The sequence below is a fragment of the Pochonia chlamydosporia genome, chromosome 1 (assembly GCF_001653235.2).
Source record: "Pochonia chlamydosporia 170 chromosome 1, whole genome shotgun sequence".
Classification (NCBI taxonomy): Eukaryota; Fungi; Ascomycota; class Sordariomycetes; order Hypocreales; family Clavicipitaceae; genus Pochonia; species Pochonia chlamydosporia.
The window spans coordinates 989,659-1,016,214 of record NC_035790.1 but is presented as its reverse complement, the minus strand read 5'-3'; the positions used below and the strand labels follow the sequence as shown (position 1 = coordinate 1,016,214).

General features: G+C 51.3%; 7 protein-coding genes across 7 annotated transcripts; 3 read left to right on the top strand and 4 right to left on the bottom strand.

Annotated features, from left to right (window-relative positions):
- Positions 1-295: 295 nt before the first annotated feature.
- On the bottom strand, positions 296-2,932 carry VFPPC_00223 (beta-xylosidase; the record flags this gene model as incomplete). Its single annotated transcript, XM_018280292.2, has 1 exon — positions 296-2,932. The coding sequence occupies one exon, from the start codon at positions 2,930-2,932 to the stop codon at positions 296-298; it is 2,637 nt and encodes an 878-aa protein (XP_018148275.2).
- A 1,254-nt stretch (positions 2,933-4,186) lies between these two features.
- Positions 4,187-5,218, bottom strand: VFPPC_12727 (hypothetical protein; the record flags this gene model as incomplete). Its single annotated transcript, XM_018290504.1, has 1 exon — positions 4,187-5,218. The coding sequence occupies one exon, from the start codon at positions 5,216-5,218 to the stop codon at positions 4,187-4,189; it is 1,032 nt and encodes a 343-aa protein (XP_018148274.1).
- Positions 5,219-7,367: 2,149 nt separating this feature from the next.
- On the top strand, positions 7,368-9,482 carry VFPPC_00222 (sugar transporter; the record flags this gene model as incomplete). Its single annotated transcript, XM_018280291.2, has 8 exons — positions 7,368-7,575; positions 7,644-7,881; positions 7,932-7,994; positions 8,043-8,120; positions 8,169-8,580; positions 8,631-9,052; positions 9,114-9,252; positions 9,309-9,482. The coding sequence occupies 8 exons, from the start codon at positions 7,368-7,370 to the stop codon at positions 9,480-9,482; spliced, it is 1,734 nt and encodes a 577-aa protein (XP_018148273.2).
- A 2,001-nt stretch (positions 9,483-11,483) lies between these two features.
- VFPPC_15076 (hypothetical protein) lies at positions 11,484-13,424 on the bottom strand (the record flags this gene model as incomplete). The annotated part of the gene is made up of 1 exon (XM_018292829.1): positions 11,484-13,424. One exon carries the CDS (start codon positions 13,422-13,424, stop codon positions 11,484-11,486), a length of 1,941 nt encoding a protein of 646 aa, XP_018148271.1.
- A 5,719-nt stretch (positions 13,425-19,143) lies between these two features.
- Positions 19,144-21,038, top strand: VFPPC_12726 (fibroin-3 related protein; the record flags this gene model as incomplete). The annotated part of the gene is made up of 2 exons (XM_022428846.1): positions 19,144-19,337; positions 19,406-21,038. 2 exons carry the CDS (start codon positions 19,144-19,146, stop codon positions 21,036-21,038), a joined length of 1,827 nt encoding a protein of 608 aa, XP_022284659.1.
- A 715-nt stretch (positions 21,039-21,753) lies between these two features.
- Positions 21,754-23,042, bottom strand: VFPPC_00219 (vaculolar membrane protein; the record flags this gene model as incomplete). Its single annotated transcript, XM_018280289.1, has 2 exons — positions 21,754-22,404; positions 22,509-23,042. 2 exons carry the CDS (start codon positions 23,040-23,042, stop codon positions 21,754-21,756), a joined length of 1,185 nt encoding a protein of 394 aa, XP_018148268.1.
- Positions 23,043-25,123: 2,081 nt separating this feature from the next.
- VFPPC_00218 (superoxide dismutase) lies at positions 25,124-26,077 on the top strand (the record flags this gene model as incomplete). The annotated part of the gene is made up of 2 exons (XM_018280288.1): positions 25,124-25,337; positions 25,443-26,077. 2 exons carry the CDS (start codon positions 25,124-25,126, stop codon positions 26,075-26,077), a joined length of 849 nt encoding a protein of 282 aa, XP_018148267.1.
- Positions 26,078-26,556: the final 479 nt, after the last annotated feature.

Genomic DNA, 26,556 nt, shown 5'->3' with positions numbered 1-26,556 from the left:
GTAGAGTAGAGAACAGAAGTTTTGTATTGAGAGCGTAATAGCAGATAGCTAGCAGTAAAATAGCTAACAGTCTTAATCTCTAACCTCTCTCTTGTTTGCCACAAGGGAATGAATAGAGTTGAAGATTAGACGAGACCTATGTCTGACCCCACAGCAAACATATTAGTAATAGCCTAGCCAGATCAGGAAGGAGGTTGAATCGTTGTAGACGGCGTGATCTTGTACACATTGATGCTGGCATAATATTAGCAACTTGTAAACTATCACAATGCCTAATAGTATAGCGGGAAAAGACCTACAACTTAACTCCGCCGCAAAATTCTTCATTATTCCCAGGACACTTGGAGTTGCACCTAGATTCTTCTACAGCTACGTGTCCAGTTGTAAAATCTCCGCAAAAACATTGTCTAATGACGCACATCAGCGTTAGCCTGTTGCCTGGCAGCACTTGGAGAAGCACAGCGGACTTACCTTCCATATTCGACGCCGGCGAAAGCGTAACTGGCTTCATAACATCGGTTGGCGCATTCCTGNCCTGCGGCGTGTTCGTGGAGCGTAGGTCAGGGAGCTTGTGGGAGAGTAGCCGGGACTGAATGTTATCTTGGTAACAACCCTGGTAGGATAACGCAACTGGGTTTGAAGGCGGTCTGGGCACCGTCTCGATCGTCGCTGGCCCGCCAGTGAGGCGAAATCTTAGTGGAGCAAAGTTGTTAACACCACTTTGTAGCTCCGGCAGATCCAGACGAAGCTCGTAGTCACCAGGGTAGATAACCATGTTGCCATTCTCGTCTGCGCGCGCAAGTTGTCCTAGCGGGATAGTCAGGGTAAGGGCCTTGGCCTGGCCGGCGTTAATATCGTGTAGGCGGCCATATGCCACAAGACTCTTCAATGGGTATGGCTTTGGGCCGGCGTTTTGGGTAGACAGGAATAGCATGCCAACATAATCGGACATGACTTTGCCAGTATTCGTCACGTCAATGGACACGGTCGCAAAAGGAGCCTTCTCAAGGGCTAGACCAGACGGAGCTTTTATGAGATTAGAGATAGTGTAAGTGGCCTTTGGACGAGACTTCCAGGAAAATCCGAATGAGGTGTAATGCTTCCCGTATCCAAACGGCAAGACCGGCTTGTCAAACCATTTGTACGTTATCCCGGGAGTTTCTTTATGTGGCCGCAGCACAGGATCGAGCTTGTTACGTTGCTTCACGTAGTCGTTGGGGTACTGCGTGACGGGGAGTCTGCCCGCAATAGACTTCGTTCCATCCAGCACATCTCGAAGCGCATTGCCACCCTCCTGTCCGGGGTAGCCGGCCCAGACAATTGCATTGACCTTGGGATTGGACAAGAGAGTAGAATCGTCGAGTTGGCCACCGCCGAACTGGACAACGATCAATGGCTTGCCAAGGGCAGACAGTCGAGATATGAGATCCAGCTGCACGCCGGGCCAGTTAAGATCACCCCTATCGCGGTCCTCAATCTCAACTTTTGAATCAAAACCACCACAGTATATGATGTAGTCGGACGACTTAGCAAGCTTAATCGCCTCATCAAATCCGCCAGTGTTGCTGCTGTACATATCGGCGCCATGAGCGAACCGAACGTTCTTCCATTCTTTCTGCATACCCATTAGAGGGCTAACCAAGTAGGGAGCAGGGCCGGCATAAATCGATTGCATAGCTTTAGTAGCATCAGCCCACGGGCCAATGACGGCGACATTAGCAACTTTCTTTGGCAAGGGTAAGGTGCCGTCGTTTTTGAGCAATGTCATGCCCTTCCATGCAGCTTCATGGGCAAGTGACTGAGCTTCAGCAGTATTGACATCTGACCAGCCAAGCCTCGCGTACTGCGACTGTTTGTTAAAGTACCCGACCCGCAGCAAAGAGTGATAGAGCCGCGCAAGTGACTTGTCAATCGTCCGCTCGGTAGTAACGCCATCGTCGACAGCGCTTTTGAGGTATGTATAAAAGTCGTCGCACATAAGATCCGTTCCAGCATTGAGAGATACACCTGCTGCGTTGGCACCACCCTTGACATAGCCATGACTGGTGGCGACGTTTTCGATGGCGCCACAATCTGAGACGACCCACTGGTGAGGTTCAGACCATCCCCAATGTTCTCGGAGCAATGTCTGAAGTAAGTACTGGCTGGCGCAAGATGGGACACCGTTAACGCTGCTGTATGAACACATAACCCCGCTAGCCCTAGCGTCTCGGGCGCAAGTCTTAAAAGGAGGCATGTAATAGTCGGAGAGATCTTGTGGCGTGGGGTTTATGTTATTTCCGAATCGACCACCTTCAACGTCGTAAACACCATAATGCTTACAGGCGGCAAGAGCCTGCATCTCCTTGGGGTTGACACCTCCCTGAAGACCGGTAATAAGGCTGTATGCGTAGTTCTGAACGCGGAAAGCATCTTCTCCGGGTGTCTCCATGCCTCTTCCCCATCTTGGATCTCTAAATGGGTTGATGTTAGGGGCCCAGAAGTCGAAGCCAGAATGTCCGCTATTGGCAAAAGCTCGGCCCTCCTTGCCAATAACGCTCGCAACGCGGTGGACGAGATCATCATCGAAGGCTGCTCCCGTGAGAATTGGCATGGGAAAACTAGTTGCCGAGGAAAAGTTTGCATTGCGACCTTCGAAGAAAACTTCACCACCAGCCACGCCGTGAAGGGCTTCGCAACCCCACCTGTGCGCAGGAAGGCCTAGATTCGAAACACCTGGAGCTCGGTAGAACAGATTGTCGACCTTTTGCTGAAGGGTGAACCGGCTGATGAACTTTGCAACGCGCTGGTCCGGGCTCAGAGAGGTATCGCAGACAGAGGTGCTGCCGAGCGGGTCTCGACTACAGTCGGGTTGGGATAGCTTTACGTTGGCTCCAGCGACATGGGCCGGGAGCCCTGCAAAAAGGGAGTAAATGAGGTAGGTTTTCACCATGTTTGCGAGAAGGCTTGAGAGTTGAGCTTGGGAGTATGTGACGTCGGTGATGAAGTGAAGCTGGGGATACAATAATTCTTATACTTTGCAGTGTATCCATGGAAGACTCTCCTCATAATACTCTGTAGAACTCTTGGTTGCTAGAGCCGGCTAAGTCGAAAGCTGGAGACCCCAATGTAGAGATTGTATGTAGAGATTGTATGTCTGGTACCCGGCGCTTACATTTACCAGAGCATACCGATAGCCCTACAGTGTTTGGTACCTTTCAACCCCGCAGACTAACCTTTTACTGGCAGGTCGGCGGCCCCTGTCGGCCCCTGCCGGCCCCTGCCGGCCCCTGCCAAATGGTCTGGCAAACGTCTGGTGGCCTGAAGCGTCTCAAGTTAGGCTCGGCCTGGATCCGATCAACCAGTACAGGAAGCAGAGCTGCGCTGTTACAAAGCCGTCTACAGGGATCAAGGTGAGGAGAATGCTGGGGATTTTTGCGGGGTAATCCGGCCTAAATGGCCCCTGCCGTTTTCTCCAACGTGCTGAACGGATAATGATGTCAAATCCCTTTGCCACCTGCATGATGTAGGTGATAGCTTCCAGCCATCTGATCGTGGCCATTTAGCCGTTGAGGGTCTAATCCTGTACAGCTTCTGCCGCTTCTAGAATATATTGGGCGCCACAACGGAGAAACTTGACCTTCATCAATAGTATTGTAACGGTCCAAGCGAGTATATTGACAACTGGCTAGGCGACTACGACCGGTATGAGTGTCCAAAAAATACAGAAGGAAAGGAAAACGGAATTTAGAAGAGGGGCCTTCGAGGACCTCTTGAGTTCCTCCGCTTGACCGAGTTATTCTCGCTTGTCGACGGGCCTAGGCGCGGCCAGAGCGCAAGCCGAACCATATTCGAGCACAGCCACTTGCATTTCTTCATATTTAGTTATTTGTCTATCATGGAGTAGAAACAGCTCATGCGGGTTCTATCACAGATTCACAGTGAACCTTGGGCAAGCTTTATGGTCTCAATTCAACCCTACGATAAAGCATGTTTGGAGACTTAGAGGCAAATAGCAATTACATTAAGCATCGTACTGTAGGGATGACTTCATACCAAATACAGTCGTCACAAAGGCTTAGTACAGAATCAATACTAAGTGTGAATATCAATACTCAGCACTGGCAAACTTTGTCCGTGACGATGAATACGAGCCCTGGGCAGCATATCCTCTCATCACGGTTAGAGATTCTCCGGTTATCTCTGACTATGCGCCATTTGTTGGTCGCTGCCATGGTATAGACTTCCCGTGCTCTGTTACAAAAATTTCGGTCGTCCTGAGCAGAGACTTCTTTGGAACGTCGAGATCAGGGCAATCGCCAAAGTATCTGGCTCCTCCAGCTTTGACATGGGCTTCGTACCCACTCTGCATCTTGTCCGCGATGCTCCGACCGATCTTGTTGCGGCTGTCCACGCTCTCTAGTTGTATCGTCCCGTCAAGGTCGTTTGTGTGGTTGCAGTAAGTGGACCTTGGAGGTTGGACCACCTTGACTAGGCGGTTCAGTACGCTGAACTCAAGCTTGAGCTTCATGCTGTAGGCGGCGCCCTTGTAGCTTGTCTGGAGGTCGTAAAGGTTGGAAAATTCCAGGGCGAGGATAGTGACGTCGAGCATGATGACGAAAATGTTGGAGCTTATAAGATGCCTCATCATGTTGTGGTTCGTTTTCTCGCCCCTGATGGCCCTGATCTGTAGAAATTTCATCGCTTCATGGACGTACAACCCCGAAATCACGACCTCTTGGAAGAAAAAGATTGTGACTTGGACTCTCTCATAGATGGAGTATATTCCCAGGAAAGGCTCCGGGTCGCTCGAGGAGGCGCCGTAGGTCATAACTGTAGTGGGGATGTGACAGACGATGGCATTGGTAATGATCAAGACCCGAACAGCCCGAAGCCAGTTTCGGTTGTAGAGGACAAGGTGTAGCCGGGAAAAGAGCACAACAGACTGTCCTGTCACCATAGCATACCAACCAAGCGACATGAATGTGACATAGAGGAAACGACTCTTGGTAATTTGGAAGTCCCGGAGTAAGAAGCCGATTGCGTGGATGGCTATGCCCACCGTAGCGACCATAAAGCTCCAAAAATAAAGGCTATTACGCTTCTTGAACGTAACAATGATGATGAAGATGAGCTCAACAACGTTGTACATGGAAATGGCCAGGAAGCAGGCGATAGCAATAGCAACAGGGTGGGGGACCGCAGGGTCCTTGGACATACCACTCTCACTCGAAGACATTTCGGAAGGTACTGGCCCCAAAAATGCGACTAAGAGGCAGAAAAATGAGACATTTGAAAAGAGGCATGCTTTGAAAGAGCAAAGAAAGCTCGAACAGAGTTAACGAATCGCATCCATTTTGATGAACATCCACCCAGTCAGATATCACCGGCCTGGGGCTCTGTGAGCCTTGTCAAGGTCCAGGCGGAAAACTAGCGCTGACTCGATTGCAGCTAGTTCAGATGCACCGCCGAAGTACGAAGATTCACATAGGCCTAGGCACTGACCTGTGACACCAACATCATTAATTTTTTTCGCACGGGCTGAAGAAAATGCGTGCGCAAATTCCAACAGCTGCACTCCAGAGTGTGGATTGTCTGAAGTCGGATTTTTGGGCTGGCAAGAAGCAGCACGCCGTTACACATCCTCATGCGATTACGAGGAGTTTGGCACAGTGACAAAGGCAAACAGGAGAGGTCATTAATGATTTTGCGTGGCAATTTAGCTCAAATGCCCTCTGCCGTTGTCTTCAATATCCGGAGCAGATATCGTGTCCAACGCTAGCCCACCTGCATCATGCAGGTACTGGTAAGTATCAGCCCCCAGCTACAAAGTCGTGCACAGTCGGATAGAGAGCATAGGCGACGTGTGTGCGAGGTCGTCATCCCCAAAACTTGATTGGCTTGTGAATGCTCGCGCTTTCGGCTATTAGTGATGCAACTATAGGGCTGAGAAGTCGACTAAGGATACTTGCTCTGTTTGGAACAGTTGCGGCCGAAGGACTCCACCTTTTTTTTTTACACAGAATATGTGGCTGGGCACGCAGGAGGTCTGGAATTCAGTGGTCAAGTACAAGCGAAAATTACCAGCACCCTAGCTAATAGGCTTGTAGTGCTATGGGGACACCAATTAGGCTAAATTCGACGAAAACTTCCCTTTTTCCACAGGCCCCATACGTTGTCCCGGAAGGAGCAGAATCCGCAGGGGTGACAGCGCGGGTGCCAAAATGGCCAGCTGGCTGTGGGGTCCAGAACCTCAACCTCTTTGAATCGACTTATGCATAACTAGGCGCTGGCTCCTTCCAGAGTTGGCTTGGCCGCCCATACCTACTTAGCGCCTGTGCACCGATCGATCTCACGTGGCATACAACACATTATGAAGGTGAGAACCCCTGCTCCTTAGTTGACGTAGGTTCCCAGCCGACAGGCAGTAGCTGTTTGATGCGGAGACTAAGTTAAATTTGCTGGTATCATGGGATGGGACCCACTATTTTCAATCACCGCGTCAGTAATCCCAGGATTCTCCAACATATCAACTTCATTTAATAGCCGCGTCCATTCACATCCCTGACACTGCACTCCTACCCCCAGAACCTACTTGAACCGACGTTTAGCTATTGAGGACGAACCCAGCCCGCTCTGGGGCCATCCTTTTGAAACCGGTTATCCATTGGCGCTCGGTTGTTAAACACGATCCGGACCAATGGGATACTTGTCAAAATATTTCAGGCAGACTACTAGATTGAATTCCCAGTAATGCATCCATGGATGGACGAACGAACCCAGTTCAGCCTAAACGGCGACATGCATTAAATCGCCCCGGCCTGGGGAAGCTTCCTTGCAGTCGGATAGATCGGAAACCTCTCCACCAATTCGTCAGAAATATTCTTCCCAAATCAGACCGCGCGCTCTCTGCCGCTAGCCATATGATCTAGTCGTCCGGCTTCCATACCGAAGTCTATGCAAGGCTGCGCTAGGAACATAACCGAGATTACCATGGCGACGAGGGAAGTGTCGAGTTCTAGACTGCATCGGATATGAGCTGAGTCTGCTAGACCTTTCGAATTCAAGCGTCTGCCCGGGCTATTACAGACAAGCCATGGTCTCGAATTTTCGTCAAACTGTCCCTTCTCTATTTATCCATTTAGCCATAGCTTCCGATCTATTGTTCTCGCGGGGCAACGGCTGATTCTTACACAGAAGATGAGGGGCTATTGGTACGGAAACGGCGAGTCGTGTCAGGATGGACTGTACAGTCCTGTGCAGTACATAAGACATACCTTATTATGCCTTGATGCATTTAAAACGATCCATTCCTTCTAGAGTACAGTAGTGTGACCAAACAAGCCCCAATATTCTTCTTAAACCTTCATCCACTGTGTGTCAACACGATGGGTGCTCCAGCAGGCGATCACGCCGCCGTTTACGATGCGGCCCTGAAGCGCCGTCAGGCCCTCATGGGAGATAGCGGGTTTCGTGCCCTGCTAAAGAACTTCAGGGTCTTTTCCATTGCTGCTTTCGCATGTATCGGTGGGGTTCTCTACGGATACAACCAAGGAATGTTTTCTGGCGTGCTCGCCATGAACTCCTTCAAGGAGCGTAAGTCAACCCTTCAGGCTTAAGAGTCCCCGTCTGGCAAAGGCATTGCTCTAAACCCCCTGATTTAGATATGGGTGAATACGATCCATTTGATCCAAATGCAAGCCAGACGAAGAAAGGATGGCTCACGGCTATTCTGGAGCTCGGCGCCTGGATGGGGACCCTTCTCTCCTCGTTCATGGCGGAGACTCTTTCCCGGAAGTATGGCATCTTGGTTGCCTGCTGTGTCTTTATTATTGGTGTAGTCGTTCAGGCAACCTCCATCCAGGCGGGACCGTCAGCAATTCTGGGAGGCCGATTTATCACGTAAGTCCATCACCGTCGCTGGCAATAACGCATTGCTGATGAGACATCAGTGGTATGGGAGTCGGTAGTCTTGCCATGATCGTGCCTATCTATAATTCAGAAGTGGCTCCTCCGTAAGTTGCAATATCCTATTTGGGCCTTCCTTCACTAACATGCACTAGTGAGGTGCGAGGCTCTCTTGTTGCCCTTCAACAGCTGGCTATCTGCTTCGGCATTATGCTTAGTTTCTGGATTGACTAGTGCGTATAACCCGAATATTTTCATCATCTGTCTCTAACATGACCAAGTGGTACAAACTATATTGGTGGTACCGCACGCGGTGAGCAATCCGAAGCTGCTTGGTTGGTCCCGATCTGTCTGCAGATTGCGCCTTGTCTGGTCCTCCTCGTCGGAATGGCGTTTATGCCTTTCTCGCCGCGTTGGCTGGTTCACAATGACCGTGAAGAGGAAGCTCGGCGCAATCTCTCCATGCTCCGAGGCCTGCCTGAGCACCATGAACTCATTGAGCTGGAGTTCCTGGAGATCAAAGCGCAATCTCTCTTTGAGAGGCGGACGGCCGCAGAGATGTTTCCACATCTTCAAGAGCGTACGGCTTGGAATATTTTCAAGCTCCAATTCGTTGCGATCAAGTCGTGCTTTACAAGCAGGGCTATGCTTAAGCGGTCTGCGGTTGCAGGCATCACAATGTTCTTCCAACAGGTCGGTAGAGAACAATCCCCGCGTCCCGTGACTACTAACGCATTTTGCAGTGGACTGGTATCAATGCCGTTCTTTACTACGCACCTACCATTTTCTCGTCGCTTGGCCAGACAAGCAACACTGTCAACCTGCTTTCAACTGGTGTTGTGGGCATAGTCATGTTTATCGCTACACTACCGGCAGTCTTCTGGGTTGACAAGGTCGGACGCAAGCCCATCTTGGTCGCTGGGGCTATTGGTATGTCACTCTGCCATTTCGTCATCGCCGGCATCGTTGCCACAAACATGCATGACTGGGCAGCTGGGCAAGCGGCAGGGTGGGCAGCCTGCGCAATGGTCTGGTTGTTCGTGGTCCATTTCGGCTACAGCTGGGGGCCCTGTGCTTGGATTGTTATCGCGGAAATCTGGCCACTGAGCTCTCGTCCCTACGGAACTGCGATTGGTGCATCTAGCAACTGGATGAACAACTTCATGTAAGTCTCCCAGTCCAAAGTCCCTACTTCCTACTTCCGAGACTAATAACTGCCTACACAGAATCGGCCAGGTTACTCCGGACATGCTCCAGGGCATTACATATGGCACCTATATCCTCTTTGGCATGCTGACCTTTACGGGAGCTGGCTTCGTCTGGTTCTTCGTGCCTGAGACTAAGCGTCTGACTCTTGAAGAAATGGTACGAAGATGGCACGATGATCACTCTCCTTAGGAATATTCACTGACCAGTAACAGGATATCGTTTTCGGAAGCGAAGGCGTCGCCAATGCGGACTTTGAGCGCATGGAGGAGATCAACAATGAAATTGGCTTGACAAGAATGGTGCTTGACAATCCAGTGACCAATGTCAGCATGGAGCAGGAAAAATTGCCCCAACCTACCGCGAAATCTGCAGCCATGACCGAGTAAACAGAGCGCCTTTTCTATTCTTGGCCGTCATCTGATTCGCCCTGCATAATCACGGCTAAGCCAAATCTAGTCATCTTAGCTATTTATTTTTACAGCGCCTACAACTGAGACACTCGCAGCGACTTGGTTGCTGATGCCAAGCAACCTAGCCATGTTGTGGCCAAGTACCTAGGTAGACAAGGTTTTGCTAGGTATCTAACAACTTGAGATATTATTTATTTAATAGGCCTAAGCTTCTTTGCAAACAATAGCCAACAATAAACCTAACAAGGGGTTTGTCTCGTGCACATTGTGACGGCTAAGCTTTTGTTTGCGCTCTTTACGTTAAACAATAGCAAACATGTTAGACTAGCTGCATCCATTTAGTATTATGTCTTGTGTGCACTGACGGTTCCAAGTTGCTAGGCGGCAGGTACAGACAGTATTGTCGAGGACTTGGTGTTATTAAATTTAGAGGGAATAGACAAGTCAAGTTGCATGGGGTAATCATTCCTATGCTAATACAGAAAGGAGGACATATATGTACTGCGACTCTTTCTCCGTCCTTGATCACACAACCACAACCACAACCACAACCACAATCACAATCACAATCCCGACACAAAGCACCAGCACCACTGCTGCATTCTCCCAAGACGTCAACGTGTAAATTTCTCTACGCGTAACGCGCAACGCGCAACATTAAACCATGTTGCCATCTCAGTTACTCACTCTCCTGTCTCTTCTGGCAGCCCAGGCAAGTCCTGCTATATTTTCTTACATAACCTCGAGAGATGTAGAGATGGACTACATGTAACTAACTATACCTCCTGGTGTCAATAGGCCGCAGCCTCGCCTCTCCAAGCAGCTGCACCCCAAGTCGCACCCCAAGTCGAACCCGAAGTTACAATCCAAGTTGCAGCTGACTTTAACATAACCCACAGTCTTAACACGCGGGCCGCCGTTCCGTATGTTAGGAAAAACATTATCTGTGGCCCTGGCCCATATAACTGGTTAGATTGGGAATGGGTAGGCCCTCAAATTATAGGCTCGAAAGCTATCAAGGCCAAAAAATGCGCAGAGGTAGAATGTGGAACAGGAGCCGGTCAATATGCCTGCAATGATGTAAGTGTCTGGGTTTCCAAATAACACACCACATGCATGAATCTATCAACGCAGGATGATGTGGTTATGGTTTACCTCCCTCCCTCTTTTCTCCCTTCCCCCTTTCTCCAAAACAAAGGAAGGAAAAAAACAAGAAAAACAAAGAAGGCAGTTAAGCTGACAAGTCCCTTCTCTCGCAGAATACATTTGATATAATCCTTACCGAGAAGCAGCTTAACCAGGCTGCTAGTGATCTTGCCAGGGTCTGCCTGCCAAAGAGCCCAGACCCCAAGCATCTCAACTTTGTTGGCCAGATATTCTCGGCGGGTAATTGGAATTTTATCTATAGAAAGCCCGACCGCAAGTGCCAAGCTTATATGTAACTTGCACAAGCCGATAGCAGCGGCAGCTTTCTTTTCTTCGCCCTCCCTCCTCCTCTCCCCCTTCCCTCGGGCGGGAGAGAGGGCTGGGGGTGGGCGGCCGGCCGTCTTGACTGCGTTGAACCGCATTTTGTGCCCAATCCTGTAAGCGGAGCTCCTCTTACTACAAGGTATAGCAGCAGGATAGAAATACACAAATAGCAGACTGGACCAACCTTGACTGCCGGGACATTGAACCTACGGCGGGGGGTATTGTTACATTTCCAAGTTTGCCATTCGATGTAACCACCTGTCACACGCGAGCATGACTGTTCTATCCAAGTCTAAGCTAGGTATTGATTGATACAAGAGAGAAGAGAAGAAAGGAAAACATGAAAGGAAAGCGACAACTCATCAGAAGGGAGGGAAAAAAAAAAAAAAAAGAAATACAAGGGGGAAAACACACCGTCAGTCGATATCCGCCAAGGTCCAGTTCCAGTTCCAGTTCCGTGTCCGTGTCCAAGCCCAGATTCATCTACATCTATATCGACATCGACATCTACAGATACCGCTCCGACTTGCGAATCCGCGACACACCTTCTCTTCTGCTGCTCGTCCCTGCCCGTCGCTCACTCTCCTCAGAAACTGAAGCCGAAGCCGAAGCCGAAGCTGTTGTCTGCACCTGCGCCTTGTCTCCCCACCAGAGCCGGTTCTTCTCATCCGTCTCCCAATCATCGACAACATCCGCCAGTGTCTGCAGGTGCCCAAATGTGGCTGGCTGCGGCCCCCGAGAATGCCTTGTGGCCAGAAACGTGACAAAGCCACAGATTGAACAGGCAAAAAGAGCATACACGCCCAGTCGTACATAATAGAACTCCATCTGAGCCAAATCATTTCTCCGCGGCCGAGACGTCACCAATACGCACTGACCAAGAGCCCAATGTAATGTTGCCCTGTTCATCAGGAACAAAATTTTGTATGGGCTCAATATCGTCGCGGCCAGAAACCTTTGGGAAAGTTGTGCCCCAGAGGCGGATTGTGCATCTTCTGCGTACGCTCTTCGCCAGGTCAATTCGTCTGTCCAACGATGCAGCACCCCCTCTGCGCAATCTAACGACAAGGTCTGGATCAGATGCAGAGAGGCCAGAAAGAAGACGCCACATACCGCCCGACTGGAAAATTTATATGGTGAAGATCCGTCTGCTTTTGGCAGAACGACCAGCTGGGCAAAATTGCGTGGCCGGGTGTTCTTTTCCCAGCTGAACGTCAGCCCCTGACCTATTGCCGCGTAAGACATGAAGCCTTGAGAGCAAAGGACAAGAACAGTGACCGCTCCGATGATGGCAGCCATAGGAAGTGCCCAAGAAGCCATCAGAAGATACCGGGTAGAGCGGTAGGCTTGAACCAGGCTTGGCTGTGTATCGCGAGGGTACACGTACGTCGACATGTCGGGCGTGCGTTCATCTGCTTCGTGTTGCTGTTGTACCGATAGCATGCATCGATTGGGGCGAGGTGTCACAAGGCCATTTTGTACTGCTGCTGACGCCGTGTTCAACGGGTTTGAGCTCCACGTTGGTATCATCGTGGTCGCCAACGTCCACGAGGTGATGACGACGGTGATTCCGGCTGCGAGGCCACACAGCACCATCACCATGCCGTTCAATCCTGCATATCTCACCTTGCCGTCGGGCTTCAGGGAGGGCAGCCGGAATGACGTGAGTGTACAGGCACTGGTCAGCGACAAAGAAATGTTGAACACTATGCCCATATACCACTTGTGCACCTTGCTTCTTGTCGAGCTGGCAAATGGTGCGATGTGCGTGTTGCATCCTAGTCGACCATCTTTGGACAAACCCCATCGAAGTGACACATCGCGTATAGCCCTTGCGCTATAAGCAGAGCACAGGAAAGTCAGGTGAACCGAGTAGGATATCGCCCAGTACGCTGGTTCCGATACATCGTACGATAGAGTTTGTTGAGGCTGGCTCGTGGTGAGGACGTAAATCCCAGCAATAAGAAAACCGAGCGCAAAGATAGCACCCATAAAAGACCCAACAATGCAGACTATTTGCATACCACGCCCCCTGTCGTATTTCAGTACTCTAGCCTCTTCCAGGTGGCGGCCGTTGACGGGCGTTGACGGACGACGGGAAGCCTGACCATGACCAAGGGCTGTGTCGTTTCCATTTTGGCCGTCTTCTATGGAGGACTTGGGACATGGAAGGAAACCCGGGCTTCCTTCGTCCACACAACTATCCGTTGGACTTGTGGAATGGTGGTGTGAGCCAAAAGAGGACTCGCACTGTCGCGCAAAGGCTGCAACGCTGGTCGGGGGAGGGTCAGGAGTTTGACTAGGAGGCGTATGAGGAAGGGCTTCAGACGCCAGGTTTTGGCTGTCTCTGCTTCGACTCTCCGGCAGTGGTGAGCCGTGGCTGTCTGTTTCCCCGACTAGTGTTGAGCTCCTGGAGAGTTGCCCAAGACTTTCATCACGCTCATGCATGGCCGTGTTCCTTTCATGACCCAGAATGGCCTACTTACAACAGAAGTCAAGACGGAACAGGACAAGAAGAGACAAGCAACGCAAAGACGAAAGCAAGGCAACGCAAAGCAAGTCGAAACAGCTGTCAATGAATGTAAATCATCAGGATCAAGACGGCAAGACAAGACACGCTTCATCACACCTCGAATTAGGTTCAGCAACGAAATATAAAAACACTGGACAAGATATGAACATGACTTCACTCACCTCCCCAGTCCAAGGGGACAACTCACCACTCTTAATGTACTACTACTCTACCATCGGCGACCTCTCCCTTTCGCCTGGTCATTCCCAGAGGATGCTAATGCAAACACCCGAAAAAAAGTCATTGTTCAGCTTCGTCCAGCGGTTGTGGGCTATAGAGAAGGTTCGACTATTCGATTCTAGAACACAATAACAAACATCCCACAGAGCACGGAGCATTTCGACAGGCTGGGATAACGGCCCTTCCGATGGTCGATGTTCGTCATACAACATCTAAAAGACCGGTAAAAGCTGAGAGAGTCTCAGCCTCTTGACATGAGCCAGCTGACTTATAACAAACAGGAAAAACATCCACTCCCCTGTTCGCCTCCGCCTACGCGTACGCATGGCAAGCAAGTGCGGTCACGAAAATCCTTCTGACAGCAAAGACAAAAGGCGGGGACGGGAGCCGTTGGTAGTAAACAGTGCTACAGTTGCACCCTGCGTTGCATGGAGAGGATGCTGCATATCAGGAACTGGCGTCGACAGGGGGTAAGAGGCTCCTGCGGCCGTAGAACGTGAGCTTTGTGGGTGGCGATGGCGAGGAGATTTATGTTTGGCTCCGTGGTGGCCGTTTCGGTCGTGGCATCCTGCCAAGGACGGGTTCATGGCACGCTTGGCGCGGCTCTGCCTCGGGCTGCAAAATGCCACTGAATGCTGGCCGTTGCGAAGTAGTCGCCTCGAGTGGCGGATGTGCCGGATCTTCGAGACGGTAAGCTGCAAAATGACGATGAGCGGCATAGTGTTACACACAATGAAGTTCCAGCTGGGTTTCCAAACGAGTCGACTTGGGCGGTGATGGGCCATGTCACACACCACATCTGGATGCTCGAAAGATGGCTCCTGAGCTCTGTGAGGTTTTGAAGCACGATCTATATAGGCGGAAGACGCTAATGCTGCTAGAAAATATGAAAATAGGTTAGCCAGACAAAGCCCGGTACGTCCTAGGTTGTAGCAGAAGCTCACTCCAAGTAGTGTTGCTTGCAGATGGAGCTTTTTGTGTCTTTTGCCAACTGTGTTAAGATCGAATGTTGATTAGAAGTTTGGTTTGGGCGGTGTGCCGTTACAGAAATTCGTACGTGAAGGTGACGTCTGGGTGTTGTTGTTTTAATTACATTGAGCGGCACGCCAGGACAGTGCGTCCTGTCAGCGGAGTATAACTTGAACTATCACTCTGCATTAGCAGAGCATTCCATTTTGCAGATCGAATGACCGTTGGGTCATTTTCTTCAATACCTACATTGTGAACTTGCAACACTAAACCAACACGTCTTATACTCATACTTCCCCGGCGTAATCACAACCTCGTCAGGGTTAGTTGCGGATTCTCAATAAAACACAACGGATGGACTTCGACTTGCCACTTGTCCAGCAAAAGTAAACCATTACATGGCAATCGTGCAAGTAAACTCCCCTGCTAGGCAACCGGAGAAGCGATGAACCACGACGCAGCAAGTAACGTCGCGAGTTACGTTTCCGGTATCATCATGAACCGCAACCTGCACACTGGGCATTTTCAGAATCTGATACCAAGAACATATGAGTTTTTGCTGCGTGTTGATATTTTGCCATGGGGTGTGAAAATCTTTCTATACTGTCGCACGGCAGGCTGACAGTAGGTGCGGTGAGACAGACAGGTGAGCCGAGCTGATGGACTTTTTGAGGCTTCTTTTTGTAGATTCGCACTCGGAAGATATTAAGCCGCGGGATACATTGGTGGGGACTTCAAAGAGATGGTTTGATTAGCTTGTTACACTGCGCTTTGTGTTGCAATGCGTGGAGCTTTCCTGGGAGTTTTGGGAAGCCTCGAATGTCACTGATTCATGTGCTGCCTTTTCCAAGGTACAACCGTAGACAATTGAGAAGTCGTATTTATGGCTTTGCCATGATTATGAGAGTAACGGTAGTGGTAGAGCAATCTCGAAGTTTGGAGCTGTTTGTCAGTAAAAGACCTCATAGAGCAATGTAATCCAAAGGCATTAATCCTCTGAATGCTTATGCTCGGCTGTTCGCCTTCTTCAGCGTCGCACCTGCAGCAAATCTCAATCTCAACTCCTTGGCGTGGTGTAAAACCTAAAGTCGACAACAACTCCAACCTTGACATGTCGGAGAATGGACGTTGAAATATGGCCATTTGTGCGATGGATCAAAACTTACTCGGCACACGAACTACAGTACCTGGTCATAAGTACCCAGGTATTTGCCCAGCCTACCTACCTAGGTAGGTAGTATGGATTAGTCGCCTCAGGGTGGGCAAATACTTACGTATGACCTCCCACTGTAGACTCATTGATGGTGCACACTGCAAGCCACCGGCAGAGGCGACACGAGGCACCCCTGTCACAGGTGTCACAGGAGGGGATGATTGTATTAAATGTTTGTCGACGTCGAGCATGGAGCAGCAAGCAGATGTGCTTGACTGAAAATCCTGCCCTCGTCATGGTGTTGGCCAAGAGTTTGCTACTAGCAAACATGTAGCTAGCAAACTCTTGGCCAACACCATGACGAGGGCAGGATTTTTTGAACACAGGACGTGAAGTGCCCCGGTGCTCCGGTTGCCGTGCCGTGTTGCAGATTAGCACTGGCCTCTTTGGTTTGGCAACGCCACTCAGCCTATAATGTTTCGTCTTCAGATAATTAAAGAAGAAGAAAAATTTCAAGTAACAGACCGTAAAAGTTGTAATTGTGGTGATTATGTGTACGTGACTATTGGCTCCCTCAGAAAGCAAAGCGATGGAGCACCACTAACATAGGTAGAGATTGGCCAACTGCAACCAAAACCCTGTCATCTGGTCTGGTTGATGAGCAATGCAATTTTAGCACCTCCACGTCACAGAAGGAGTCGAGGAGTTGAGGTGCTCGATTTGACCTTTGCAGTACGGAGTACAGTATGTTCGCATGTTCGTGCTGGTCTGGTGTCAGCTAACCGGGGTCAATAGCCCTGGCCTGCGGTGAACCACGCGTCAACGTGAGCCACAATGACGATTCATGTCAGGACTGGACTGGTGTCTCCAGCGCTTTGTGAGAAAGGCGAAAGGCAATCAGAGCAGGGGAAGCAGGAGGCTGCGGATACGAAACTTTTTGCGTGCTTGCCTGGTTGCTCATCATCATTAGTGCTATTCAGAATTTCGGGGATCGGCAATCACTTCTGCGCATCCTCTCCTCTTTCTGTGCCGGGGAGGGCCACCGCAGGTGGAAGAGAGGATTGTTGAGGTTGTTGCCACTTGGCACGGCTTCTGCTTGAGTGTAGTTACTCCGTGCACTCGTGTGGTTATGGCACTTGAGAATGTCAATAGTATCATGGTTTGTATGGACGTGCGCGGGACGTGCGCCACAGTGCGGGCCGATGCGGGTTATGCGTTGTTTTTCTTGCCCTTTTTCTTTCTTTTTCTCTTTGCGTGATTCCTTCTTGTCGTCGGCTGTTGGTCTCGTGGCGCTGGTCTCTGCAGGGGATGTGGAGGATCCCAATAGAATGGGCAACACTTGAAGCATCCAAAAAGAGTAAAAAGACTGGAGGGGACAGGCAGCGAGGGCAGCACAGTTCCAAAAGCATGCTAGAGCTTGCGCCAAAGCGAGAAAGAGGCGCAGGGGTGCAGCAATGGCTCCAGTTTTCCAGGGGCAAACAGCTGCAAGTGGGTCCTGGCCACAGACCAGTTGACATTCAATGTTTGAATTGACACACACATTCATGGAGCCAGCTTGAGCCCAGACCAGACCAGACGGCTTCAAATATTTGCAGTCAGGGCGTTTACTTACGCCAGCCTGGTCAATTATATGTTGTCGAGTGTGACGGACTCGGTTACTCCGTCTGCTCTACTCATTATCCATGTATTTTTTGTATTTGAGTTGTCAAGTCAAGTAGTGTGCCGAGTCGTCGAGTACCAGACAGGTATAAGCTTTGCATACGACGGAGGACCAAGATGTCATTCTTGGGCACATGTTTCTGTTGCCTCCACACTCGAATCAATTGATATCAAATGTGCGGAAACCGAAACGCATGTACGGAGTACCAGACCTTGATGTTCCAATGTTCTTGGCCGTCTGCGGTTGACCACCTGGAGTCGATGCTCACTCCTCTCCATCTCGAACGACGCTTGCAAGTTGATCCCAAGCATGACCAATTGAACATTGCCATTGGACCCCTGTGCATCCAACTCCCCACCCAGTGCCGTCATTGGCCTTTCCCTTTGTGGGGCGGTCCCACCAGAGCCAACCCGTCTGGTGCTCCCCAGTCGTGGTCCAAGCCTGTCTGTCTGTCACAGTCTCCATATCTGGTTCTCTCAAGTGCTCTCTCTCACTCGCTTGCCTCTCCGCCGCACATGTGCCCGTCGCTTTCTCATCTTAAGCACAGAAGAAATTCCACCACCTTTTCCTGTCGCTACTCACTTCTGCACATCTGCCCAGTTGTCCATCTGTGCTCGCCGTGCACTCCAGGCTATCTACCTCGGTAGGCAGTCACGGCTCACGCTCTTTCCTTCTTTTCATTTTCTTTTCATCTCCTTGACACTCCGCGTCTGTCTCTCTTGTTCACAGCCGACCTCTCAGCCGCCCCGTAATCCGCCGCCAATTTGGGCTCCTCGACACGACGACCGTCTTGGCTTGTCTTTCATGCAGTCACTCCTTAACTCATTATCTGCCATTTTTCTCTTAGTCCGAAAAGTTCGCTCCCTTTCTCTGCGACCTCGCCTCGAATTCATCTCGATCTTGCCAATATCAGACCTTGTGATGTTCTGAGTCTGCCTGAACAGCAGTTTGCTTCGACGCCGCGACAATTAGCTGAACCCCCTTCCAAAGACAAACGACGTTGGCACAGCCCGCTCCCCTCGTTTCACCCTTTGGCCTCGCAACGCCGTTCGCTCTAAGCCCTGCTTTGGCTTCCTCATTCACTTCGATTCAACGACCAACGACCTGCTACCAGTCTACGCCTGGCCGGCGCTCAACCACGAAGCCTCGCACGTTCTGTGCTTCGCTGTAGCCTCGACCCTCTCCATCTTTCTAAACATTGTAACCTTCTCGCGCCTGGAGCTGGCTGAGTGGCAACGTTCTCTTGGCGCCATATAAGCCCCATTTCACTCGATCTGGTATCACGACCGCGCTATTTTTGGAAATCAGTCTGCAATTCAAGCCATCGTGCTTTCAGCGTCAGCACTTGTGCAACATCCTCCAACGGCGGGCCCCAAACTCCTGTAAAACAAAACGACTTGCTGCTCTTGTCAGCCGTCACGACTTTTTCAACTCGACCCGAATCACCAATATCAAGTCTCGCTTGGCTCGCCGGCTCGTAGCGTTGGATACGCTCTTCCGGACACAAAAAGGCACAAGGAGGCCCTGCTGGACTACCCCAGTGGCAAAGCATCTGTGCAGATTCTCGAACGGCCGCATTGACATGCTCCATATTCCCAATTTTGGCTCATAGTCGCACTATCATCTCTTCAACATGCCGTCCGTGGGCGTTGCAATGGCGAGGTCCTTGCGACCTGCATCTTTGGAATTGATTAGGGACGCACTCGTCCGATCAGTTGCAGCAACCTTGACAAGGAGAAATATTGTGACCGATACCCAAAACAAAATTACCGATGTTAAAACAGCATTTTCCAGTTGGGACAACTGTATGAAGGCTTCGTTTTGCAAGTATGAACCCCAAAATCCTCTCTTCTCAGAATCCCACCTCCAATACAATTTGACTGACCATGATCTAGGTGGCCGGTCATTGCCGTCATCATCGTCGGTGGCCTCATCATTGCGTCCATCATATGGTGCATTGTCAGATGCTGCTGTTGTGGGTTGTCATGCTGCTGCAGCTGTTTTCAATGTCTGAAGTGCTGTGGCAATTGCTGCGGCTGCTGCGATCCTCCCGGTGGCCGCAAGCACAAATATCTTGACGAGCCATATATCCCGCCGCATCATGGTCAAGGCTACAGAACCGAAGCCCCGATGCAAGCACGGAACATGCCTTCGGCTCCGTCAAAGTTTGAACCACCTCAGTATGCCGAGTTTGACGTCTCTAAGAAGGGTGGCGAAGACGCGCTGCCTCAGATGCCAAGTTGGGATCATGCCGGGTCGAAGAAAGTCATGATGGAGGAGGAAGTCGAGATGTCCAACCTGAAGAAGTCGCCCACGTTGCCCCTGAACAACAGCCGCATGAATTCTCCATCTCCCGGTCCCGTGAGTCCCATGAGCGTCAACCACAACCGTCCATATGGAAATCTTCCTGGCAGCTCCAGTGGACAAATGTCCAACCACAGCCAACAAGCGCTGGTGCCAAATCAGCAATCTCCCGGTTATAGCCACCACAGCCAAGGGCCATACGGAGCCCGGGACCATGGGTATCAAAACAACTTTGACGCAAATCGTCAATCCGCCGGCTTCGGTTTGGACGACCCGTATGACGACCACGCCCCTGCATCTGCTACAAACGGTTATGGACACTCTGGACAACAGACTCAGCCCTATGGCGCTCCTGGACATCACCCATACGACGCAACCGCCTACGGTGCTGCCGGCGCCGCCGGCGTGGCGGGAGCCATGGCGATGCGAAACCAGACTACCAGCCCACACCATCAACCCTACGACACTCCTCCAGTTATTGGTGCTGGTATGGGCCCCGGTGGTCGTCACTCCCCAGCTCCAGCTCAAACTCGTGCTCCATATGGGCAGGAGCAAGTCCACGAGCAGTTTGCCGAAATGCCAGCCATTCCACACGACCGCAACAGCGTCCACAACTCGGTTCAAGCTGATCAACACCACAGCTCGCACACCGATTACACGGCGCCGCGGGAACTAGTTGGAAGCCCCTTGCCTGAAGCCAATAGCATGGGACGACCAGGCACAGCAGACAACAATGCTTCATCGCTAGCTGGCGGTAAACCGCCCTATGGCATGGATCCTCGTATGAGAAACTCCCCAGGTCCGAGACAAACCCCAGGACCTCGGGGCGAAGGTGCCTACGGCCGCCCCCCGCGAAGTACGCCCGGCCCTCGCAACGACCAAGTATACGGCCGTCCGCCTCCGTCACCTCGCGACAATGTACATAGAACCTACTCGCCAATGCCACCTCGGCAGTTCACGCCTGGGCCGGAGCGTCGATTCTCGCCAGCACCAGACCGTCAGCGTACCCCAGGGCCGCATCCCCTTGCCAAGCCTGTACCCATAGCGCCGCCGCCCACAAACACCTTTGTCCAGTCACCACCTCACTCTCCCATCACCAATACCGGAGGATTCGACTTCACGTCTGGATACTCAAGGCCAAAGGAGTATGAAACCCCTTCTCCTCCGTCCCAATCACCCACAACGGCAGCATACCCTGGACAAAAGACATATCAACCGCGATAAACGCTTCCTTATATGACCTCGTGTTGCAAATATACACACTGTACATTTTCAACTCAATTGGCGTTGTTTTCCTCTTTTCCAGGGACTGGATCTCCAACGGCGTTTTTTATGACACACAACCTCAACCAGAAAGGCTGTCCTCGGATTGGGGTTGCTAGTTCACTCGGGACCAGGGAGCCCCCAATCTTGTTCGTTTAGCGGCACAAAGCCCATTCTTCTATTTCAGTTGTATTTATTAGACATGACGTTTATATTGGATTTATCAAGCGGAGTCTTTGAGGGGGCTGGCCACTGATGATTTTGTATATTTCGGCCAGAAGAGCTGTTTTGAGGACGGACGGGTTAGATCCCCTTGCAGAACTGGATATAGCATCAGTATATGGTGCATCAAGTTATATATATATGCTTGATTGTTTATTTGCGGGATGGGTACGTAGTGACACTGCTCACAGTAGGTTTGGACGAATGACGCAGTACAGACAGATGGCAAGAGTACGTTGCAGATTGGAATAATGCATATTCTACCCGACATATCAAGACAGGATACAGCGTTCCCAGCTCAGGAGCCCAATATCCTATGAAAGCGCCATGTGTGTGTGATGTTAATATAATTGCTCGCTTAGTGTAACAAGAAAAAAACATGACAAAGAAAAAGGCCAAAAATATCGCCATGTCTAGATCCATGATTCAAGACACAAACGGCCAAGCGTCCTCGTTATTCCTTGGGATACAACTCGGCAGGGACCTTAGCCCGATCTACCCTCCCTCGACTGGAACTGCTTCCAATAACAGTGGGTGCATCCCCATCTACATCCGGGTCATATTCCTCCTCTACGTTTGTGCGAAGGCCATTTTTCGATCGGAGAGGACGGTTGCGGCTGTCAAACTCGCTGTCACTGTCATCCGCATCGCTTCCTTCGGCCTGGGTCCGCAGCCGAGTGTGACTTCTGTACCTAGGCCCATCGTCGTAGTGGTCTGGGTCCTCGGAGGGGAGACGCTCGTGGTCCACCTCCTGCTTCTTGATGAACGAATCGATGATGTAGTACTGCAGAGCGTTCATGATGAGTGGGAAGATCATCATGACGAAGGCAATTTGGAGTTTTTCGTTGCCTTCGGTCCAGGACAGTGCCCAGTCGCCAACTTTGGATATCCATGGCATGAGGATAAAGATGATGAGGACGCATACTTTCATGCCGAACAAACCACAAAAGTAAATGACGGATTGCTTGAGCCACCACCATGAACTGGGGGGGTTGCCGTAGTTGCCTGACTGTATGGACTCAAGGGGTTTGCCGAGTGGTGTAAAGGCGACGAGGCCGGTAATGATTTTAAGGAGGACAATGAGAATGGGAATACCCAGGGTTGTCTAGTGAAATATCAGCATGGTGAATTTTTCCTTTCCGTCCTTTTTTTTTTTCTTTTTTTTTGGGGGGGGCTGTTCATCTTTGCGAGAATGAGGGTAGTACTCACGTCAATACCCAAGTTGAGCAGGTAAAATGAGCAAGGGTTAGGCACGTATGGCTCGTCACTCCGTGCTTGTGCGCTACCCGGCTCCAGCTTTATTGAGAACCGGCCACTGGTAAGCATGGACATGAAGATGTTGGCGATATGTACCAAAACAGAGCCAAAGACTTGTTTGGAGACGTCAAAGAACCAAATCTTAACTGGCCGCTGAGGACGCTCTCTGGACCGTTTATACACGAGGGCTAGAAGGGCCAAAGCTCCCAGGGCGGCTTGAACAAGCAGGGCAAAGGACCCAAGGAGCCTGCATTCTCCTTCGGGGCTATCGTGTGGCGAGTCGGGCGTAGACGTCGGTGTAGTAGCGGTGGTGGTGGTGGTGGTGGTCGCAGTTGAAGCTGCTGCTGCCGCCACGGTTGAGGAGACGACTGAGAAGATGGTAGCCATGCCGGCTGGAATACCCGGTGTATGGGTGGGCAAGTCAACGCCTATGGCCGCGGATAACTCAGCATGTTGTGCAGCGCGAATGTCGACTGGAGACTGCATGGGGACTTTGAAGTACAAGACGGCTTGAAGGGCTTCGTGTTATTGGGGTTGCGTGATGCAGGTGTCGAGAGTTGTATCCGGATATCGTCGCGTCGAGAAGGTACGGAGGAGAGGAACGGGTGCAGATATTGCAAAGATGCCAGTCAAGGCAAAGTCAGACCCGTGTGTCAGTTCGACAAGCTGATGAAACAGGGTCTCGGCGGACAAGGTGCTGGCTACCTTGGTAGGAGGCGAAGTGCTGGGACAAGGGCGGGGCCGGGAGGCGACCGATGGTCAACGAGACATGAAGCTTTGATGGAAGGAAGGAGGGAAGAAGGAAAGAAAAGAAAGAAAGAAAGACGAGCAAAGTAGAGCCCGAGTACCTAGGCAGATGGGAGGGTAGTCAGTTGGTATGCCAGACCATGTATCGCAGAACAGCAACGTGCTTGAGTAAGAAGGAAGGGAAATGATGATGCGTGATGCATAAGAGTGGTGGTTGGATTGAGTCTTGGACGTCACCAGGTCCAGGTGACCATCGACAACATGGAGCAAATGGGCACTGTGTCAACTGGACAGGACGGCTGGGGACATGGATCCAATTGATGTCTGGTACTGAGTGCTGCAGTATGGGGACATCAAATGGAGTCAGCCACACTGTCTGGTGCCAGACCTAGCACGGTACTCAGTACTCCGTACATGCAACACATCAGACTTATTAGTACGGGCCAACGTTGGAGCCTGACACCAGACTGGACTCAACGGTGGTCTCCAGCTAACACCAGACCCGACTAGACAGGACACATGCAGGCTCAGTGCTGGTCAAGTCGGATCTGATCTGGACCAGGCGCAAGGCAGTGCCGCTTCTACCAGACCAGCTTGAGACCCCACATTCGGCCAGGCCTCAGCCTCACGCTGCGGACGGGGACAGCACTATGTCTGGTCGTCATGGGCGTTGGACATGCCCCTGATGAGCAACCAATTGACCCGACACAGGCCAGATTCAATCCTGCTGAACATAAATTACCACTCGACCATCACCGCAAGCCCTCTCCGTATTCTTCGGCATTTTCACATCCACCCCCAGACAGGACGGACAGTGTTGGCAATTAGAACCAAACGTACCGCAATAGCCGTCCTTACTATATACCTACTTAAGTACAGTACCCACGCAGCCGATATATCAATGATATTTGATGTTGGGCTGTCTTTCGGCAAATATCTGCTGGCTTCAGATGTTCCGTGATCCGACGCCCCACAAGACTCCTCTCAGCATAAATGTACTGGAGAAGACTACGCACCAGTTGACCTCATCGCCATGAATCCATTCCACCGCCACACGGAGATGGCACACTGTCCACATATGCACCCGAAAGGAACTTTAGAAGTCAATATTGAATCCTCTTCCTGTGTGAAAAGATACATGACAATTTCCACACATGCACCATCAACCCTACAAGCAGCCACATGCGGACTTGTCGGCCTCGAGTTTCTCCCAACTCGGCTTACAACAAGACAGTTCGCAGAACCATATTGGGCGAGTGCACACACTTCCAGTACTTTCATGCCGCACTTATCACCCATACTATGCCATACCATGAGATTGCAGCTTGTCGATGATGCCACAAACAGCCACCCTTGGTCGGTGCCGGAAAACCTTCAACATAGGACCGGCTACGGGTGCAGATACCTCAAATAAGCTCAACCCCAACACAACGGTCTTGCGAAATTCAATCTTTGATGCTTAGGCTAAACGTCGGCTTCGCCTACGTTATTAAAAATCCACCACCTTATTTTATTATTCGCCCATGCACCGAGTATTTTCAGCCAAGATCCAAGCTGACAAGCCAAATCACTAGCCACACTAGCCATCAAGCCACACTAAAGCTGAGCCTCACGTGCGAGGCTGTCCATTGCTCTCTGCGGCACAGCACCTCCAAGCCGCCAAAAAAAAAAGTGCAGAGCTCCAGACTGCGAAAACTCGCGATAGTCAACCAAGGGGACTGACTCCATCAACCACCCTCACACCACTGCGTGCCCGTCCCTCCCCTGCGCGAAGCCAGCATCTGTTTTCTTCCCGTCGGTTTGACTCGCCATCACACACAATGTTTCGATCACGGTTGCTGCCGCGTGCAGCGAAAAGCATCGGCCTCGGCCCGCGAATCAACCCCAATGCCACAAGGAGCCTCCATCAGGTCCCTACGCTGCCTCACGACTACTCCCAGGGCGTTCCCAACCTCATGAGCCCTGGAGGCTTCGCAATCGCCTGGTCAGACTACATGTCACTGACGGTAGAGAAGCTCAATGCCCTGACTGCCGGTAAGTCTAGGCCAAACCCCCAACATACGCAAGATACCACCTGCCTTCCAACTGCAAACTGCTACAATCCCAATTGGCACACTCACCAACACCACATCCTACCAGGCACCGAGCTCGAAGACAAGGACACCAAAACCATAAGTCTCCTGACGGCCCGCGAGCCCAGCCAAGCCCCCATCTTCAACTACGCCTCCATGGCCCACAACAACCACTTCTTCTTCCAGGGCATCTCGCCCGCCGGCACCCCCATGCCCGAGACTCTGCGCGCCGAGCTCGAGGCCTGCTTCTCGTCCATCGAGACCCTCCGCCGCGAATTCATCATCACCGCCTCCGCCATGTTCGGCCCCGGCTTCGTCTGGCTCGTCAAAGCCGGCCCCAGCGACTTCCGCGTCCTGCCCACCTACCTCGCTGGCTCGCCGTACCCAGGAGCCCACTGGCGCGCCCAGCCTACGGACATGAACACCGTGGGCAACGACGGCTCCGCCAAGTCCTACTTCAAGAACCAAGTCTACGGCAATAGGAAGCGATCCGGCGACCTGCCCCCCGGTGGCATCGAGCTGGAGCCACTGCTGTGCTTGAACACGTGGGAACACGCGTGGCTGCTGGACTGGGGTGTGGGCGCTGGCGGCAACGGCGGCAAGATTGCCTATGCTGAGGCGTGGTGGAATCTGATTGACTGGGAAAGGGTCGCTCACAGGGCTGGTTCCATTCGGCCAGAGTTCAAAACGGCGGCGCAGTAGACGGAATTTCTGGAAAGGGGAAGCAAACCGGGGGAGAGGAAAGGAAGGGTCCGTGATGGAAAGCGAGGGATCAAAAAGACGGAGCAAGAGTTGGATCTATTGCCCTGACAAGAAAGGCTTACCAAGTGCATGCCTCTCAAAGTAGTGCGGTAGCACTGCTACGGAATCACTGTAAGATTAAGTGTACTTCTCTGCATATAAACTGGCGGAATCAATGTACGGCTACTGGAACTGAAATGAATATAAAATATCTCTATGTATGCCCTGGACTCCAATCCGAACCTTCAGCTTACATACGCCCTGTCGCCAGAGCATATTTGCCTCACATGAACCAAGTGGTCGTTCAAATATGTGGATAAAATGTACAACAGTAACTGCGTCCCTATTATCGGAGTGTTAGGCACGATGGAAGTCACTGCGAATAAGTTTGTTTTGCAATCGCATTGTAGACGCAGCAGGTAAATGCAAGTTGGCGCCAT